Source organism: Phyllobates terribilis, unplaced genomic scaffold (genome assembly GCF_046119375.1).
Source record: "Phyllobates terribilis strain yellow unplaced genomic scaffold, ASM4611937v1 Scaffold_5__5_contigs__length_657084704, whole genome shotgun sequence".
Classification (NCBI taxonomy): Eukaryota; Metazoa; Chordata; class Amphibia; order Anura; family Dendrobatidae; genus Phyllobates; species Phyllobates terribilis.
Genome location: NW_027362765.1, coordinates 327,472,067 through 327,490,952, shown reverse-complemented (window position 1 = coordinate 327,490,952; position 18,886 = coordinate 327,472,067). Strand labels below are relative to the sequence as shown.

General features: G+C 47.9%; 1 protein-coding gene across 2 annotated transcripts in view; it reads left to right on the top strand.

The window, feature by feature from the left end:
- LOC141273147 (membrane-spanning 4-domains subfamily A member 8-like) overlaps positions 1 to 18,886 on the top strand; it is a 177,446-nt gene that overhangs the window by 28,055 nt on the left and 130,505 nt on the right. For both annotated transcript variants that reach the window (XM_073684591.1, XM_073684592.1), the window contains one exon: positions 14,283 to 14,571. In XM_073684591.1, coding sequence (XP_073540692.1) covers positions 14,283 to 14,571 — 289 coding nt within the window. The remainder of the gene's footprint in view (positions 1 to 14,282; positions 14,572 to 18,886) is intronic.

Genomic DNA, 18,886 nt, shown 5'->3' with positions numbered 1-18,886 from the left:
GGAGTGGAGTCAGTACCCAAATGTAGTTGCTGACACCAGTCCTCCATTGTTTTCTTAGAGCCGTTACCTTCCTCCGGGTGAGATGGAGGCAAGGGTTCCACAGATTGTATAGCATTTTGGTTAATGGTATATAATTTGGCTAGCGTGGCATACCGGGGCAGGTACACTTCCCTCTTCCCGATATTGATTATGCGAACGGGCACCCTCCCATGGCGTACATTAACCACCCCCCGTGCTATCAAGATGGTGGGCCTACTGTCTGAGTAAACTGGTTCTACCATTGCCTGGTAATCTCTACCTCTCAGACCAATAGCTGCCCGGCACCAAATCATCATTTCACTTTTTGGGGGCATGGCAATAGGAAAAGGGTCACACATTCTTACGCTACCAATCTCACCGCCGGAGAGTTCCACCTGTTGCCGTCGCATCAGTGCCCGGATCTCTTTCTGGAGCACCCGCTGCTCGCCGGAGCTGGCGTTCTTGGCAACCTGTTGTAAAAGGAAAATCACCTCTGCAAGACAATTTTCAATTACATTAGTTCCTAGCGTTATCTTTGGGTGACTCTCGTGTTTGTCAATGTCTACAATAATCAGTCCCTGTGCTGCTAGTTCGACTCTACCAATTTTAATGGTCGCCTCTTTAAATCCGATCTGTGGCACGGGCTGACCATTGCTGGCGATGATACTCAAGTCGTCGTCAGGGTAGCGGGTTATATCCGAGTCATTCCAGTACTGCTTGAAGAGCACGTACGGGATGGTGGTGACCTGTGACCCGGTGTCCAGTAGGGCACTCATAGGGATGCCATCCAGTACCACAGGCAAGACTGGACGTCCTCCGACATATTTGTCGCGCCAGTTCGATGGGCCTGGTGATCTTTTTCCTGGGGGTTGGCCCTCCACCCCCAGGCTGTGCCAGTCTAAAGGACAGTACCTTGCCATATGTCCAGGTTGATTGCAGCGGCGGCAGATGGGTCGTCCGTCCTCGTGGTACCGGTCACTGGGTCTTCCTCTGGCCGGTGGGGTCCTCCTTGGTCGACGCCACGGGATGTTCTCCGGTCCGGATGCCAGCTGGATCTTCCCTGGAGTGGAAGCCTGTAAAGACTGCACAGTTCGGGTTAACGTGGCAACGCTTTTAGCTAGCTCTTGGACCTGATGGTGCAGGTCTGGAGCCGGGTCATTGTTCAAAGCCTGCGCATCAGCCCCTACAGGCCCTGCCGACAAGGGCGCCGCCTCCTGGTGGTAAGTGATAGCTGGGCGCCTGTGGGTCACAACGCCATCCGGTGCCGGTTCTCGGAGCACCCGGATGGCTCTGTCCTTGAACTGTGCAAATCCCAGATGAGGGTCCTGTAGGGCCATTGCCCGCAACTGGGTTCGGTGGGCATTGCAATATAAACCCTCTATAAATTGTTCAGTCAACAGCCTGTCCTCGTCTCCCATGCCGTCAGGGTCGGTCTGCTTAACGGCTCTCAGGGCCTCTTGTAGGTTCAGGGCATAGTCCCTTATACTCTCATGGGCCCGCTGTTTGCACCCGTAGAATCTAAGCTTGATCTCGGCTGAGGTGCGGGTATCAAAGGTGTCCCTCAGCCGGGTTAGTATCCCTGCGACAGTCCTCCCCCCAGGTGGCCAGGACTTTACCTCCCTTCGGGCTGCTCCGGTTAATTGGGCCACCAGGATGCTCACTTTTTGCTCTTCTGTGAGGGGGTACACCTGGAAGAGGCTATCCAGCCTTTCTCTAAAGTCCTGCAGGGTATGTGACTCCCCTGAGTACTGGGGTAGCCAGGCTGCCCCCGGGATATAGGGCATGGTGAAAGGCATGACTGCGACAGCGGTGGCGCGGGCGGGGGTTGAAGCGGTGAAGCTCTCCTCCGTATCCGACATCCTTCTCCCCCCTAGTGGACCGTGGCCTACCTTGCGATGATCCTCTTCCGTAGGCCGCGGCTCCGCAGTGGATCGTCAGGGTTGAGGACCTTCCGTCGCGCTCCTGTGACGTCGGCGTCTGCTGGGCTCCTTCCAGGACCTTACGCAACGTCCGGACGTGAGGCGGGGCTTCAGTTCTCGCGCGCTTTCGGAGTCCACGCCCCTCTTCTTCCCGCGCGGCGTCCTCAAGATGGCGTCCAATGGCGGGAAAACTCCACGGCTGGCGGGAAGAAGGCCGAAGATGGCGCCGAATGGCGGGAAAACTCCACCGATGGCGGGAAGGAAGCGGAAGATGGCGCCGGATGGCGGGAATCTTCACCACAGGTAAGTTTGAACAGTCTTTTTCAGGCACGCAGTACCCGGTGGTTGCGGGCACGAAATCCTGCCGACTACGCCAAAAGTTGACGCGCCCCTGGGCCTGCTGTGTCGCGCAGCGTCTCGCGCACGGGGGCTTACCCGGAACCGGATCAGATGAGGGTTGTAGTCTCCGAGTGGCGGGGACCCGGTCCGTGCCCAGGGAGTGAAACTCAGTGTGTGGCAGTCTTGATAGGTGTTATTTGAGTGTCGACTACGCCACCCGTTGATTTGCAGCTATGGAGCTGCCGCTGCAGGGCAGACCGCTGAGGCCGGTGTAGAATTGTGCAGCGTGATAGTATAACCCCCAACGGGAGGGGTATGGCCTCAGGGCAGCCGACGTGGAAGATGGGGGTAGCAGGAACCACTCAGAGACGGTGCGGTGTAATTCAGGGTCTTTACTGGTAACAACGATAGACCCTCCCGGAGTACTTGCTAGCGAACGGGGCCTGGTCAGTCCTTGAGCAGATGGGATCTCCCCTGGCCAGGCGGAGTTGTAGGCCTCCCAAACTGACTGTACTCTTCTGGCTACCTTGCTAGAAGCGGATATAAGTAGCCCACGTCCCTGAGTGTGCCGTGTGGTGCTCACCTGTATGGCCGGTGACTCGGGGCCTTCTAATGGCTTCCGCTCCACGATGGCGGTGCTGGTCCCACAGGTGGGACCTTGCCTTCAGGTTTCTGTGTCTGAGGACCTTAAATCTCCTGCCGGTCGGCTTCTGCTGCTGGGTAAGAGTTAGTCCCCACAGCCTCGGACGCCGGGTCCGGTAAGAAAGCTTCTCAGTCAGGGCGAGCTCTGCAGCTGCCAGCCCCTGACTCGAAGTAGTCTTGCTCCCACTGAGCTTCTGCTGTTTCTTCCTATGACTGTTTCTCGTCTCTACTTTCCTTGACTCCTCACCCTGCCTCAGCCCCGGGTTTATATAGGGGAAGTTCTTCCCCTCCCAAGACTGGGCAGGAGGTGTGGCATGCACAGGATCCCTGACCAAAGGACCTCCCACCTGCTCTCAGACATAACATTACATTACTGTGGGAAACCAGACCCCTGGGGTGCCACATATATATATATATATATATATATATATATATAAGGAGGGAGGGTTCTTGGAGCTAATAGATCTGGCTTTAAATTCACTATAACATTGCGCCGCCATGTTACCCCCAGCCGTTCATCACCAGCTCGAGGGCACCAATAGACCTCCATGTTCCGTGGCAGGCCAACCAACTACCAAAATGCTCCCGAGGTAAAACCCCGTCCAGAGCCCATAACCGACTGCCAGATCACCTCCCCACTCAATTTAACCAACTCCATGAACCCCACCCCCCGCCAACCAAGCCACTGTGACAAAGAAAAACAGAAAAGAATCATTACATATAATTTAACAAAATTCAGCAAAAAAGGGAGGGAGGGTGGGTGATTGCCTCTGCTGTTCCAATGGGAATGACCGCTTTCCCGCACTTTTCCCTTATATATCCCCCTTCCAGCTACCCGCCCCCATCTCCCATTACCCAATCCCAGAATCCCACTTTTCAAAACCAAACAAAAAGGGGGGGGTGGGGTAAAACCTCCAGGCCAACCCCCGGTCATGGGTGGCTTCCCCTAGCCTTGCTGTTTCCAGCCCCCTCCTTGACCTGTTATGGCCCAGTGTGGTTTTACTACCTGACCTTCACTCTGCCCAACATACCCAGCGATCCCATGATCCCGTCCCCTGAAATAAAAACTCCACAACAAGTTATTTGTTGGATAAATTGTGGCCACAGCGACCGTTTATTAACAAACAACAAATAACAATGAAATAAAATATCAGTATACCAATATATATATATCCATATATATATATATATATATATATATATATATATATATATATATATAAAAGGAGGGAGGGTTCTTGGAGCTAATAGATCTGGCATTAAATTCACTATAACATTGCACCGCCATGTTACCCCCAGCCGTTCATCACCAGCTCAAGGGCACCAATAGACCTCCACGTTCCGTGGCAGGCCAATCAACTACCAAAATGCTCCCGAGGTAAAACCCCCTCCAGAGCCCATAAAAGACTGCCAGATCACCTCCCCACTCAATTTAACCAACTCCATGAACCCCACCCCCCGCCAACCAAGCCACTGTGACAAAGAAAAACAGAAAAGAATCATTACATATAATTTAGCAAAATTCAGCAAAAAAGGGAGGGAGGGTGGGTGATTGCCTCTGCTGTTCCAATGGGAATGACCGCTTTCCCGCACTTTTCCCTTATATATCCCCCTTCCAGCTACGCGCCCCCATCTCCCATTACCCAATCCCAGAATCCCACTTTTCAAAACCAAACAAAAAGGGGGGGTGGGGTAAAACCTCCAGGCCAACCCCCGGTCATGGGTGGCTTCCCCTAGCCTTGCTGTTTCCAGCCCCCTCCTTGACCTGTTATGGCCCAGTGTGGTTTTACTACCTGACCTTCACTCTGCCCAACATACCCAGCGATCCCATGATCCCGTCCCCTGAAATAAAAACTCCACAACAAGTTATTTGTTGGATAAATTGTGGCCACAGCGACCGTTTATTAACAAACAACAAATAACAATGAAATAAAATATCAGTATACCAATATATATATATCCATATATATATATATATATATATATATATATATAAAAGGAGGGAGGGTTCTTGGAGCTAATAGATCTGGCATTAAATTCACTATAACATTGCACCGCCATGTTACCCCCAGCCGTTCATCACCAGCTCAAGGGCACCAATAGACCTCCACGTTCCGTGGCAGGCCAATCAACTACCAAAATGCTCCCGAGGTAATACCCCGTCCAGAGCCCATAAACGACTGCCAGATCACCTCCCCACTCAATTTAACCAACTCCATGAACCCCACCCCCAGCCAACCACGAACAGCCCTGAAACCTAAGGCTCGTGCGTGCCCCAAAGCCACCAATGCCCTCTCAATCCCCTCCTGAATTGAAATTGCCCAAAGATCCATGCCAATATCGTTGAGATGTACCCCGTCCTCCAACCACAAATTTCCGACTCCGGATTCCAACTCCAAATGCCTAACACTTATGCGCCCATTCCTGGACACAAAACTAGACACCGCCCTATTTAATTTTATCCGTGCCCTGTTTATGCCCTTTTCCGATCTGACCGCCCGTCATTTTTTCCTGGGGACTATATCCGACCACACTGTTATAACTCCCGGAAGCGAAGTCCACAATCTCAAGAAGTCGAAACGGATATCCCGAATCAACTCCCTTACCGGCCTTCCCCCTAAATCGTTCCCCCCCAGATGCACAACTAAAATATCCGGTACTCTGTCCAATCTCGCAGCCTTATGAACTTCCTCCAAAAACCGGTTCCATAACATGGCCCTAAAACCTAGCCACCTAATAATCAATTGTGCCCTCGGAAAGCCCAATTGCCTACCGTCACGCCTGACATCGGCCCGCCGTGCCCTCCAATGCACGTATGAGTGTCCAAGAATCCAAGCTAAGGTGGGAACTTCACCTAAAAGAATGATAAACAAGCATATTCAACTATTGTTATACAACTAACAAAGTATTGTATCAACTAGCGGCGAACATATGTCAAATAACGGTCTGAACTCCATCTTTCGATCCGTTTTATTACCTCCGCCCCCAAGCCGCGCCTGCTAGCCTCAGATGCTGCGCCAATCCTATAGGAATGCGAACCATAAACCTCCGGGTTAAGGCCCAACTCCTGCACCCCTTTTTTAAGACCGCTATAAATTGGAAACGGGAAAGAAATGACCTGTCACAATGACGTAAGAGTGGGCCAGATCTCCCTGTCCACAATTGCCAATAAGCCTCCAAACACCTTCTTGGACACATCAGAGCCCCTTCCACTCTTCCTAAAACGACCCTCTTACCTCTACCAATCTGATCAGTTTTAGACCGTCTAATCCAAAAATCAATGCCCCAGGCCCAAGAACCCATGTCTTCGGCCAATAGCCCTCCTTCCCTATTTTTGCTGGGGGCAACCAACTCCCCTACTCTCATCGCCCCGAAAAATGGTAAGGCAAAGGCTAACTTAAACAGCGTCGCCTCAAAAACAGAACAACAAATGCTCTCCAAAACCAGACCTAACCTTTCTAACATGTAAAACTTTACTGGTCTCCGCTTATCAAAAATCTTGTTACCCTTTTGAAAACCTCTGAGTGCCTGTCTGACCAAAAATGATCTAGTGACATCAGTCCAACCCTGCAACTTAAAACCAAAAGCCAGCCCGGCTATAAATTTGCTAATTCTGGATGACGACCACCCTAAATCCGCAGCCTTACCTACAAAAACAAAACCGCCAAAGTCCTATCCTCATCACTCTCTAATGCCCCCCACTGCGACACCCAGCTTTGCCATACTCGCCACGATGTCTCATAAGCCACCCAGGTTGAACTTGCCACCGACTCCTGAATCAATCTTCCAGCTCTTCCAAAACCATCTGCCACAACTGCGAAGGGCATTCCACTCCTGCGACTTCTGCCTCTGGTGCCAGCGAACGGAAATGCTCCCACTGGAAACGAGACAAATCATCCGCTATAGAGTTTTGAACACCGGACACATGTACCGCCGAGACCCATGCATTCAGTTCCAAACACCGTAGCACCAGTTCCCTAACCAGCTTGATAACCGGAGGAGACGAGGCCGATAAGCTGTTAATCACTGCTACTACGCCCACGTTTTCACAATGGAACCTGACCCTCCGATTCAAAAAGAACTCACCCCAAATCGAGACCGCAACTACAGTTGGGAATAATTCCAAAAGAGCGAGATTCTTTGTAAGACCCCTCTCCTTCCAGGAATCGGGCCATTTACCGACGCTCCACTTTCCCCTACAAAAAGCTCCATATCCAACTCCACCTGCCGCGTCCGTGTAAATCTCGCAATCAAAGCTATTCAGAAACTCCTGCTGAATCAACGACCTGCCGTTGTAAGTGTCCAAAAAGTGCTTCCACACCCCCAAGTCCTCTCTGTGCTCTCTATTCAAGCGAATAAAGTGATGCGCTGCTCGCACACCCGCTGTTGCCCTTGACAACCTACGACAGAATATTCTAGCAATCGGCATGATCCTACAGGCAAAATTCAATCTCCCTAGCAGCGACTGGAGCTCCTTCAATGTCACCTTACGCAGTTTTCCAATTCGCTCAACCTCCTGCCTGAGTAACAACAATTTTTCTTCTGGCAATCGACACTCCATGTGCTCCGTATCAATTAGAATCCCTAAAAAAATTAAAACCGTACAAGGCCCCTCGGTCTTTTCTTTTGCCAAAGGGACCTCAAAGCGTTCAGTAACCCACTTCATGGCTGCTAACAAATTACCACATACCAATGAATCTGGGGGACCCAAAAACAAAAAATCATCAAGATAGTGGATAACAGACTGCACTCCTGCAACATCCCTAACCACCCATTCTAAAAAAGTACTGAAGGTTTCAAACAATGAACATGAAATAGAACAGCCCATTGGCAAACACCTATCCAAGTAATAACTTTTGTTCCAAAAACAACCCAAAAGTGGAATGCTAGCCGGGTGAACAGGAAGGAGCCGAAACGCTGACTCAATGTTGGTTTTTGCCATCAATGACCCAGGCCCGTACCTCCGAACCCATGACACAGCCGCATCAAATGATGTGTATTCAACCGAACATAAATCCTGGGCTATACCGTCATTAACCGAACAACCTTTTGGGTACGACAAATGCTGAATCAGGCGAAATTTGTTCGGCTCCTTCCTAGGCACTACCCCTAGAGGAGAAATGACCGCACCTTCAACCAGCAAGCTATGAAACGGCCCCGCCATACGACCTAACTCCACCTCCTTTGCCAACTTAACCTCCACAACTTCTGGATGCAACAAAGCAGACCTTAAATTCTTAACTGAAAAAAGAACTTTATGGTCGGGTGACGGGATCCTGAAACCCTCTGAAAAACCATCCCTAATAATCCTGGCCTTCAATTGATCAGGATATCTACTTAGAAAGGGGGCCATCTTTTCCAGATTCACTGGAGTCACCCCCTTGACCGGGACCCACAGACATTCTACCCTTTCCTTTTTTGTAACATTTTGCCGCCCAATGAGAGCTCCCGTTGCAATGGGAACAAACGTGCTTAAACTTACAACCTGCCCCGTATTTGCACTGGCCGTCGTTAAATTGCCAGCACGTTCCTGATTTTTCTTTACTTCCCTGCGCTCCCTGACTACCTCCACTTGTTCCTTCCGATTGACTCCCACTTCCTCCGCTCCCGTGAAAGGACTGCCCGTATCTAGCGGGAGCCATCATCTTTAACCAAAGGCCAATATCTTTCTGGTCCCACTTAATCTCGGGCCGTACCGCCTTCCTCTGCCTAAATTGCTCATCGTACCTCAGCCAAGTTTGTCCCCCATAAGTACGATGTGCTTCCCCGATGGCATCCAAATAACAAAATAAGCCTGAGCAATTTTCAGGAAACTTTTCCTCTATGACCCCGGCCAAAATCGCAAATGCTTGAAGCCAATTCGTAAAAGTTTGAGGTATCAAGTGCCACCTCCGCTTTTCCTCCTCCTCCTTTTTGCTATCGTCTATTTTCCCCCTGTCCAAATTAAACTTCTCCAGGGGAAGGAATGAGAAAATTTCCACGTATTCATTACGCCAAATTTTCTCCTTCACCTCTTTTTTTAAATGTGTTCCTAATAGCCCCTTGAAGCACACATACACCTCCCCCTTTGCCCTGTCATCCAACTTCACCGTATCGCCCTTGTCCTTCTCCGTCTGAACCGATACTGAAACTCCAGCAACTGCCCCTTCTGCACCAACCGCAGACCCTACCACCACATCACTGGGTTGAAGCGACACCTCTTGGCCTGGTAACCAGGCTTCTGTAGGAGATGCCCTTGACCCACCCACTGCTGCGCTCTCCATTCTCAGTAGAACCTGCGACATACTATTTAAGATTTCCCTAATTCCCGATACCTCCGTCCCTCCCGGACCGGCTAGACACCTCCCCTCTGAGGCAACAAAAGGACCGCTAACTCCCCCCAGTGAAGCTGCCCCTGCGGGCGGCAAACAAGACATGGTGCTGTGTCCCTGCCAGCCGTAAATCCTGAGTCCTGACGATTGGTTCTTCCACCCCTGTCGCTGCTTGAATCGGATCCATCTGTTTCCATTCGCCGCTCAAGGCCCGCGCCCCTGGCCTCCCCGTCACCAGGTTGGACCAGGGGGGACCTGAATGGTCATGGATGCTGCCGGGTGTTGTCTCCTCGGTGACCGCCTCCCACCAGACCGACTTGCAACCCTTGGTGTTGAACCGGGCCTCCTTCTGTTACCAGACCCAGGCGCACGGGCCTGGTCCGTGCTGCCATAACCGACGATGCCCGGCAGCTCAACGTTGCTGCCCATCGCTCCCTCTCCTCTGCGTCTTCCCTGTGAGCCAAGCAGCCGTGGATGCCCGGATTGCTGCCTGCCCGCCGGTGCTCGCCTCCTTGGTGTCCTCATGGCCTTCCCAGCAGGCACCCTGACAGGAACATCGCCAGTGGTGCCTGCCATTCCCGTCTCCGCTCCCACGATAGTCCTGGGTCCTCTCCATACATTCAGGCCATACATTCAGGCCCCCGACGTTGATGGCAGCTTCGTTTCCCATCACAGCTGCGTCATCTCTTGCATCTGCATTGCGCGTCGCAGCTGCGTTGCGTGTCGCAGTCGCGTTGCGCGTCGCAGGTGCGCCGCGCCTGCGTCGCTCGTCTGGGGCCGGAACCTCTGTGTCCCGCGTCGCTCCTACGTCGTGCCGAACATCCCGTGCGGCCCTCACTTCCGGCGTGGCCCTGACTTCTGGTTTAGGCCGCGCTCCGCGTCGAACAACAGCAACAGGCCGGCTGGATGGATTCCTGCCGGGGCGAGAGCGGCAGGCAGGAACCGCGCCATCTTGCTCTCCCCCCGCAGGGTCCCCTGAGGGGCTCCGGGGCCTGCGCCTGTTCTGTGCTGATACCTCTGGGGAGAGTCTCTCCGGGGGTCGGGTCCTCCTGCTTCTTCTACCAACTCCGTCCTGCGCCTCCGAAACTCCTGCAGCTCCCAGCAATTCCACGGACGCCATGACAGGTGATTGCCTCTGCTGTTCCAATGGGAATGGCCGCTTTCCCGCACTTTTCCCTTATATATCCCCCTTCCAGCTACCCGCCCCATCTCCCATTACCCAATCCCAGAATCCCACTATTCCAAACCAAACAAAAAGGGGGGGTGGGGTAAAACCTCCAGGCCAACCCCCGGTCATGGGTGGCTTCCCCCTAGCCTTGCTGTCTCCAGCCCCCTCCTATAAGGAGGTTTCCAGGCTTCAGTTACATTTCTGCAGTTACTCTATGGAACTGCAGATTGTGCATATTGTCCAATGTCAGGATTCCACTCTTTTTCTAGCTCAAGCATGAGCTGAATAGGAGTCACATGAATAAGAAGAGGACTGGAGAGGCGCTGCAAACCAGGGAGGAGGGTGATCAGTGAGTACGTTACTGAACTTACACTACATTACACACTTATTTATGCAGGTGAAGCTATTTTAAATAATTATTCTGAGTGCTAACAAAACTAATGTGCATATTATTTTTGTTTATAACAGGAAAAAAATGTTTTTTCTTTTATATTGTATACAGTTTTTTCCTTTTATTTTGCAGTCCCATTACAGGACTTGAACTTTTATGAGCCCAAATACTCTTATAATACTTCTGTAAGTTTTTATATAAAAATGTTGCTGTTCTATTTTAATTATATTTTTCAGTATTTCTTTAAAAAATGAAATATTGCAGTTTTTACACTGGTCACTGAGCAACCACTAAAGACTGACACTTCCACTTAACTCTAGCTGCCAAACATCCTGGATCCTGCAGGAGGGTGCCAATTTGGTGGAGATGTCCCATGAGGTCAGGGCTATCTCCCGACTTTTACTCTGTGTCTGCAATGTCTTTGCTCCTTGACGGCTCACTTCACGGGTTTCTAAGGAGTTTATTGCTCAGTAGTTCCGACCACGACAACTCAGTTGGAAGGGCCATCATCTGTTTTACATGGCAATCAGCAGCTGTTGCAATGAGCCATGTAGGAGACTTATTCTACTTAGGCTAGGGTCACATGACTGGTTTTCTCTCACCCGAGAAAATCGGTCCAGTTATGCTAATGACACTGTGATCACACTCTGATCATACTCTGAGCAAATTCTGATCAGAGTGTGATCTGATTTTCTCAGAAGAGGAGAATAATAAAAATACATTTCTCCAGCTTCTCCATTCAGTCTGTTTGTGAAAGTCGGACGGCACTTGGATGTCATCTGAGTGCTGTCCGATTTTCTTTTTTTTCACGCACCCATAGACATGAATTGCTGAATGTAATCCGATAAATGGATGAAACTCGTGCATGCTGCAATTTTTTCCTCAGACCGACTTAGTCAGAGGAAAAATCGGACATATGCCCAGCCCCATAGAATAATCTAGGGACAAGTGCTATCTGTCAAAATGACAAATAGCACTCATCCAATTTTTACGGTCGTGTGCACAAGCCCTTAGTATGACTGGCATTCTTCATTATAGGCACATTGTACTGGCATAAAGCAATACATCTTTGCACCTTTTGTACCTTTGCATTTTATATGCACCTGCATTTTACGGGGAAATTAAAAGACCAATTAATTTTTGTTTCCATATATATAATTACTAAAAAATAATGAAAAACAATTCCAATAATAACATTTTTAATGTACTTCAGAAAAATATATAATAAATCAGCAAATAACACACACATATTTGGTGTGGTTGTAATTATAATAGCTCGGATAATACAGTAAACAGATTTTTTATGGTGATTGCTATATAAAGTAAAAAAATTGTGTCCTTTTCTCCATTAAACCCATAAAAAATGTAATAGAAATGCTATTTTTTTTGTTGCTTTTTATCTGCACGGTGCCTATAGGTGTCTGCACAACACTATGCAATAACAGTCTTGTCTAATTATGGTATTTTCACTGTGTTTTTTAATTGAGTACTTTTCCTCTTTATTTGATGCATTGTTAGTGAAGTTTGAGGTTAAGTGCACACGATACGTCTTAGATGCGTTTTCGCGGCGGTTTTTCCGCTGCAGAAACACTGCAAAAATGCTTGTTAATAGGTCTGCCAGCTATAGCAATGCTAATCCTGATGTGCTGTGCACATGATGCAGAAATTTCCTCTCAGGATTAGCATTGCGGAAAAAGCAAAAATGCTGCATTAGAACACAGCGATTTGTACGCAACAAAAATACGCTGCGTCCAAAGCACTGCTTGTTGCTGTTCGTGGGGATATAGTGGCGAAACATCAGTGACCTGATAATTATAGCCAGGGACCATGTTTGCAAATGGCACCTTCCCAGGCTAAGAATAGCAACTTACACCTGCCAAACAAATTACATGAATGGGAATGCTAATGACATGAATGGAAATGCTAATGAAGATTGGGTGAATGGGACTAGCTGACACCTAGCTCTTTTGTTTGGTGATGACAAGGTGTCAATCAGACCTTTTCATGACCAAACCTAATTAAAGTAAAGAGTTAAATAAATACACAAACACAGAACAAACACTTCACTTGAAATACAACAGACACATTCTTTAATCATTTAAATTAGCCAACATACTCACCCAAGTTCTGATGGTAATCCAAGGGTTTAAGCAATGTCCCACTAAATAACTTTATTTAGCTCCAAAAAGCATTCATTGATGTACAAAAACTCTTCAAAAACTGCAAGCAAAAACGCATCAAAAAAGCATCAAAAAGGCCCAGCTTTTTTCCTGCCAAGGAGATGCAGAAACGCTCAGGAAATTTCTGCTTCAAATCCTGATCGTGCGCACCTAGCATGAAGCAGGGTTTTTGTTGTACAGAAAAGCATTGATTCCGTACTTAAATATGCAACTGTATTTTTCTATGCGTTTTTTTCAGACTCCCAATAGAAACTGATAGAGAAAACTTCACCGAAAAACACACAGTTCAACAACGTCTTTAGATGCATAGCGGGCGGGAACTTTCATGAAATCACATTACTTGGACAGTCAAATGCAGTCTATTTTCTGCACAAAAATATGAATTTACGCTATTTGTGAACACAGTCTTAAAGATGTGTTTGACAAAATGGCACTTAAAAAAACTATAAGAAGGCTTCATATAGTGAAGCTTATGTAAAAATGTAAACGTTATGGCTGCTACAACTATGAATGAATGAACAAAAATAAAACACACAGATCCCAACCATCCCGATTACAACACACTCCTTCCTTGGGTCTTCTCCCAGTTCTCCCAGGTTACTTGCTGAATGTCCATCACTGCCACCATGCTCATTCTGACATCTCCTCTTGTCAGGGTAGAATACATGGTAAATCGGTATGGCTAGAGGTGTGTCTAAGGACTTGGACAAAAATGGTGAAATGGCACTTGTCCCTATTTCTGTTCTGTGAAAATTGGGAGGTAGAGCTTCACTAATGATGACTTCTGCTGTGTACTCTGTCGTGAGAGTCAGTATTCATCTCCATAACTAAATTACAATGAGAGAAGATCAATTTTAGTAAACCTAGAAGAAGGTAATACAAGATCACACCATTGACAAAAGATGATGGAAAAACTCAACATTGAACATGCTCACTACACTCTCAAACAGAAGTCAGTAGGTTCTTTTCTAACAGAGTTAATGTATGCTTATCAACTCTATACCATTAAATATGAGATGGTAGTACTCTCACTTCAGGGAAATTTTGAAATCTACATCCCAATTTTTTACCTATATTTAGCAGTCTTTTCTAAAGCAAGTCTCTGCAGCTGCATTTGCAAAATGTCAAACTAAAGATGGCTGCTCACAAAATCGTAGAAAGAAAATATAACAAGTCTATGAAAAATTACAATATGATTTAATGTGTATTTTTAAATTCTAAATGTGATGTACGCACTTGAAGAGGTTATGACTTGAGTATGACCGCAGTTAAGTTGTAATAGTTGCTGAGCTCACTTTACATTTTTACTTTTAGTGCCAACGCCAAAATGTCTGCAACAAACAATGAAAACATTCCTCATACGTATGAGACCATACAGAACCAAGCTCCATCGGCTGTCCCTAACTGGAATACATCAGTTCCAACATACCAGCAGAATGTCAGCCCACCTCTACCTGCATATTCTGCCTCCCCTTCAACACAAATGTGGGCTATTCCCACGGTGACCCCACAATGGAGTGTGGCTAGTGTAATGGCACCAAATACTCACCCTTCATCTCCTTTTTACCAAACATTTCTGAAAAGCAAACCAAAAGCATTGGGGGTAAGTAACCAGTGAATAGTAAGTACCTATTCTGTAATTTATATTATTTAGATTTTAATTTGTCATATTATCTAAAAAGGTTTTCCGAGTCTATAAAAAATAAAGAAAAGTATCTAGAAGTTTCTGAATACTTATAAGTTGATGCAACCATAGAAATAGTTTCTTTTTTTCATAGTCTTGTCCAGCAATGTGTAGCACTGTTGTTTTTATGCAGCCAGAGCTTGCTGCGGGCAGGTATTCCACCATTGTCTACTGCTCCTCTGATATCGCTCTCCACACTCACAGAAATTGCCTCCTTTTACATCTGCCTGCACAGTCCCAAGTACAAGGTAGAGGGGTTATCTAAATACTACTGGTCATTAAAACAAAAGAAAAGAACATATACTTACCTACCAGACCCTTGACAACCCTCCATACATCTGCCTGCATCTTCCTCTGGACTCCTCACTTCCTCAACCTCCCCACCAGCATGGCCAGAATGTCATGGCTACAGCTATATGTGTAGGAGCTGAGGAGCCGAAAAAGCGCAATAGAGTCTTACCCAGGATACATCAGTTAAAATAAATAAAGGTTGTGCTAACCTGAAAGAGTTGTGATCACACAACAATAGAGACTCCAGCTGCTGAGGATCCACAGGTCATCCGACTGATACCATGGACTTGTGAGAGAAAACATGAATGAGTCCGCGCTACTGATGAGAACATAAAGGATCCAAAGCCAGGAGTTTGTATAATATTCTTTTTTAATTTATGCATTTCGAAGTACACACACTTCTTCCTCAGGACATAACAAGTGATTATGTCCTGAGGGACAAGTGTGTGTGATTCAAAATGCGTAGATTAAAAACCACTATTATACAAACTCCTGGCTTTGGATCCTTTATCTATCCATCCGCAGCGTGGAATGATTAATATTTTCTCTTTCAAGTCCAAGGCTAAAGCTAATCACATGCTGAGGACTAGAAGAGGAGATGATGAAATTGGTAAGTGACATATAAGGGTGTGACAGAGACTGTTGTATGCCTGCCCCTGATGACAACAATTGTTGTGTGAATATTAACATGCAGGTTTATTGTGTTTTTTATTGTATAATTAGTGATGAGCGAATGTGCTTGGTGACACTTGGATATCACTCAAGTATCTGGGTGCCAAGTGTGCTCGGCACTCGGTGAGCATTGACTGGTGCTTGGATTTCAAGCTTGAATCCTGGAGCCTGTTACACAGCCAATAAACATGCCGGGATTGCCTGCCAGTCACTGTTATTCCATATGCATCTTAGTAGTTACATTACTGTAATTGGCTGGCCGCATTACCTCATCCGAGGTTATAAAAGGACTGGTGCCTCCACGGTCGGCACACTGAAGCCATTGCACAGATCAGGGACAGTTGTGATTGGAGGGAGAGAGTAGTTGTCCATATTTGTGTGTGTACAGTTTCACAAATCAGAGTCCACAAGTGGTGATACTGGTGGTAATGTTGAACCATTATACTAACAGTCCTTCTAAGGCCTAAGCCTGTGCTTTGTTAGTTGTATCATATACATTCTGCATTTAGCCTTGGGAGGGACAGTTGCAGGAGCAGAGAGAGTGGCAGAATACAGCCTGCTTTCAAGCACCACCCAGTCTTCCACATGGTCCAGTCTCACCAGTCAAGAGTCTGGATCACTAAATCCTCTCACTGATCCTCCTTCCTTTCACCATATTGAGTTCCAGGAGACCAGTGATCCCACATTAGGACACTCTGAGGAGCTCTTTACATCATCATTTCTTAATTTCAGCCTCTCACCCTTCCTCCAAGAGGAACAGGAGGACATGCTGTTTAGTGATGCACAAAACTTAGAGCAGCCACGATCACAAGAAGATGATGGTGAGGAATGGCAAATTTTGTCTAAGGAGGTAGCTGATGATGAGACACAGTAGCCAATAAGTCAGTTGTTTTTAAGTCACCAAGACCGGAGGACCAGGGTGTGGCGTGGAAGACAAGGTTGTGGATGATGAAGTCACTGGCCCAACCTGAGAAGCTGGCATGTGATGCAAGGCCAGCAGCGCTGAGGAGGAGGGATCGGGAGCACCAAAACAGGGAGGAAGAGCCAGTGGGGTGACCAAAGGAAGAAAGCGGGCAACTGTTCAGCAGAGCACCGACACTCACGAATTTCTTAGTCAAAGAGTTAGGTGTTTCTAAATCTGGGACTTTTTTAAAGAGAGTTCTGAGCCAAAAAAAATAGTCATTTTCAACTTGTGCCATGACAAGATCAGCAGTGGCCTGACCACCAAGAGCCTAACCACCACCAGCATGATCAGGCACATGTTATCTAAGCACCCGATTCAGTGGACCCAACTCATGGGTCCACGATTGGTGCCAGGTGATGACACCACTGCCTCTTCACCTGTGCTAGGTGCTTGCCAATCCCCTGTTCACGCCTCCTGCCCTGCACCTGTCCTTGCACATTCTGAGGCACCATCATCAGGCACTTCCAAATCATTGTCCCAACACGGCGTTTAGCTGTCCCTACAACAGGCCTTGGAACGAAAAAGAAAGTTACCACTGCCAGCCACCCATCCACAGGCCCAAACGCTAAATGGGCACATTTCCAGGCTGCTAGCTGAGGAAATATTGCTATTTAGCCTTGTAGACACAGAGAATTTCCGCCGACTTAAGGCTGCAACTATTCCTTCGATACTCGGTCCCTAGACGCTATTTCTCCAGTGTGGCGTCCCCCACCTTGTATCAGCATGTGCCCACGAACATCCCCTGTGCCCTAACTTGGATTGTTTACTTAACAACCGACACATGGACAAGCGCTTATGGCCAGGGACGCTACATTTCCCCGATGGCACACTGGGTGAACATTATGACGGCTGGGGCCGAGTCCCACCCTGGCATGGCACATGTGCTCTCGATGCTGAGGATTGCTGGCCCTACGTCTATCAGGGTTTCCTCCAACTCCTACACCAGTTCCTGCACCCCTCCTGCTTCTCCTCATCTTTCATCACTATTTTGTTATCTCAAAGCACATCGTCCACATCAGCTGAAAGCTGGAAGCTTTGCAGCACTGCCTTAGCGAATCGTCAAGAGGCTCTGCTGAAGCTAATTTGTCTAGTAGACAAACCGCACACTGCGGTAGAGTTATTGAAAGGAATAACAGACCAGACTGATCTGTGGCTTTTGGCGCTGATCTTACAATCAGGCATGGTCGTGTCTGATAATGGCCATAACTTGGTGGCGGCTGTGAAGCTTGGCAAGCTCACACATACCATGCTTGGCCTACGTGCACAACTTGGTAGTTCAGTGGTTTCTGAAAACCTACCTAGATTTAGCAGAGCTTATGGTCTAAATACGCCGCGTCAGTGCCCATTTCTTGCAAGTCACCTACAGGTGCCGCTGCTCTGGCAGTCCTGCAGCAGTGCATGCAAGTACCATCTCGCTGGCTAGTATGCAACATGACCATGCGCTGGAACTCCACACTGCACATGCTGGCAAAGCATTGTATGAAGCAGAGACCAGTTGTCGAATATCGGACCAACACGCTCATTGGTATTCTAGTCAGCCTTCACATATAACATATAACTGAGGGAATGAATGTCTGACATTTGTGCGGTTCTCCAAGACTTTGAGGACTCCACAAAGATGGTGAGCTGCGATGATGCCATAATCTGTGCCTACTTAAACCATCGCTGCTCACAATTAAATATGCATGCGGACCAGGTGGAGAGGGAGAAAGACATGAGACAGGGAGATACTACCGAGCCCAGCCTCATCTCATCTGCTCAGCGCGGATTGGTTAACTATGAGGAGGTGGAGGCTGAGGAGGAGGAAGAACAGGAGCTGGTTGCTAGCACAACAGAGGCTAGTACCCACACAAGCTTTGTCCTGTCTCTCCTACGTAGATGGGCTGAGGAGGGGAATGAGGAGGAAGAGAGGGAGGAAGAGGAGGAGGTAATGGAGAGTCGTCATTATGGTGGAGACAAGGAAGTGCTGGCTGTAGGGAGCTTGGCACATATGGCCAACTTTGTGTACCGCTGCATTTCCCATGACCCTTGCTTTACAGTCATCTTGGCTAAAAAAGAGTAATGGTTATTCACCCTGCTAGACCCACGCTACAAGGAGAACTTTGCATCTCTCCTTCCTGAGGCGAAGAGGTCTACTAAAATAGTGCTATACCAGAAGGCCATTGTGGAAAATATGTTGATAAAATTCCCATGAGACAATGCTTGCATCAGTGGGCAAGCTTCCCTGCCCAACCAAGGAGGAGAGGAGTGAGATACACACACCAGGTACAGCAGGGGCCGGGGTACATTCTCAAAAGTTTGGGTCAA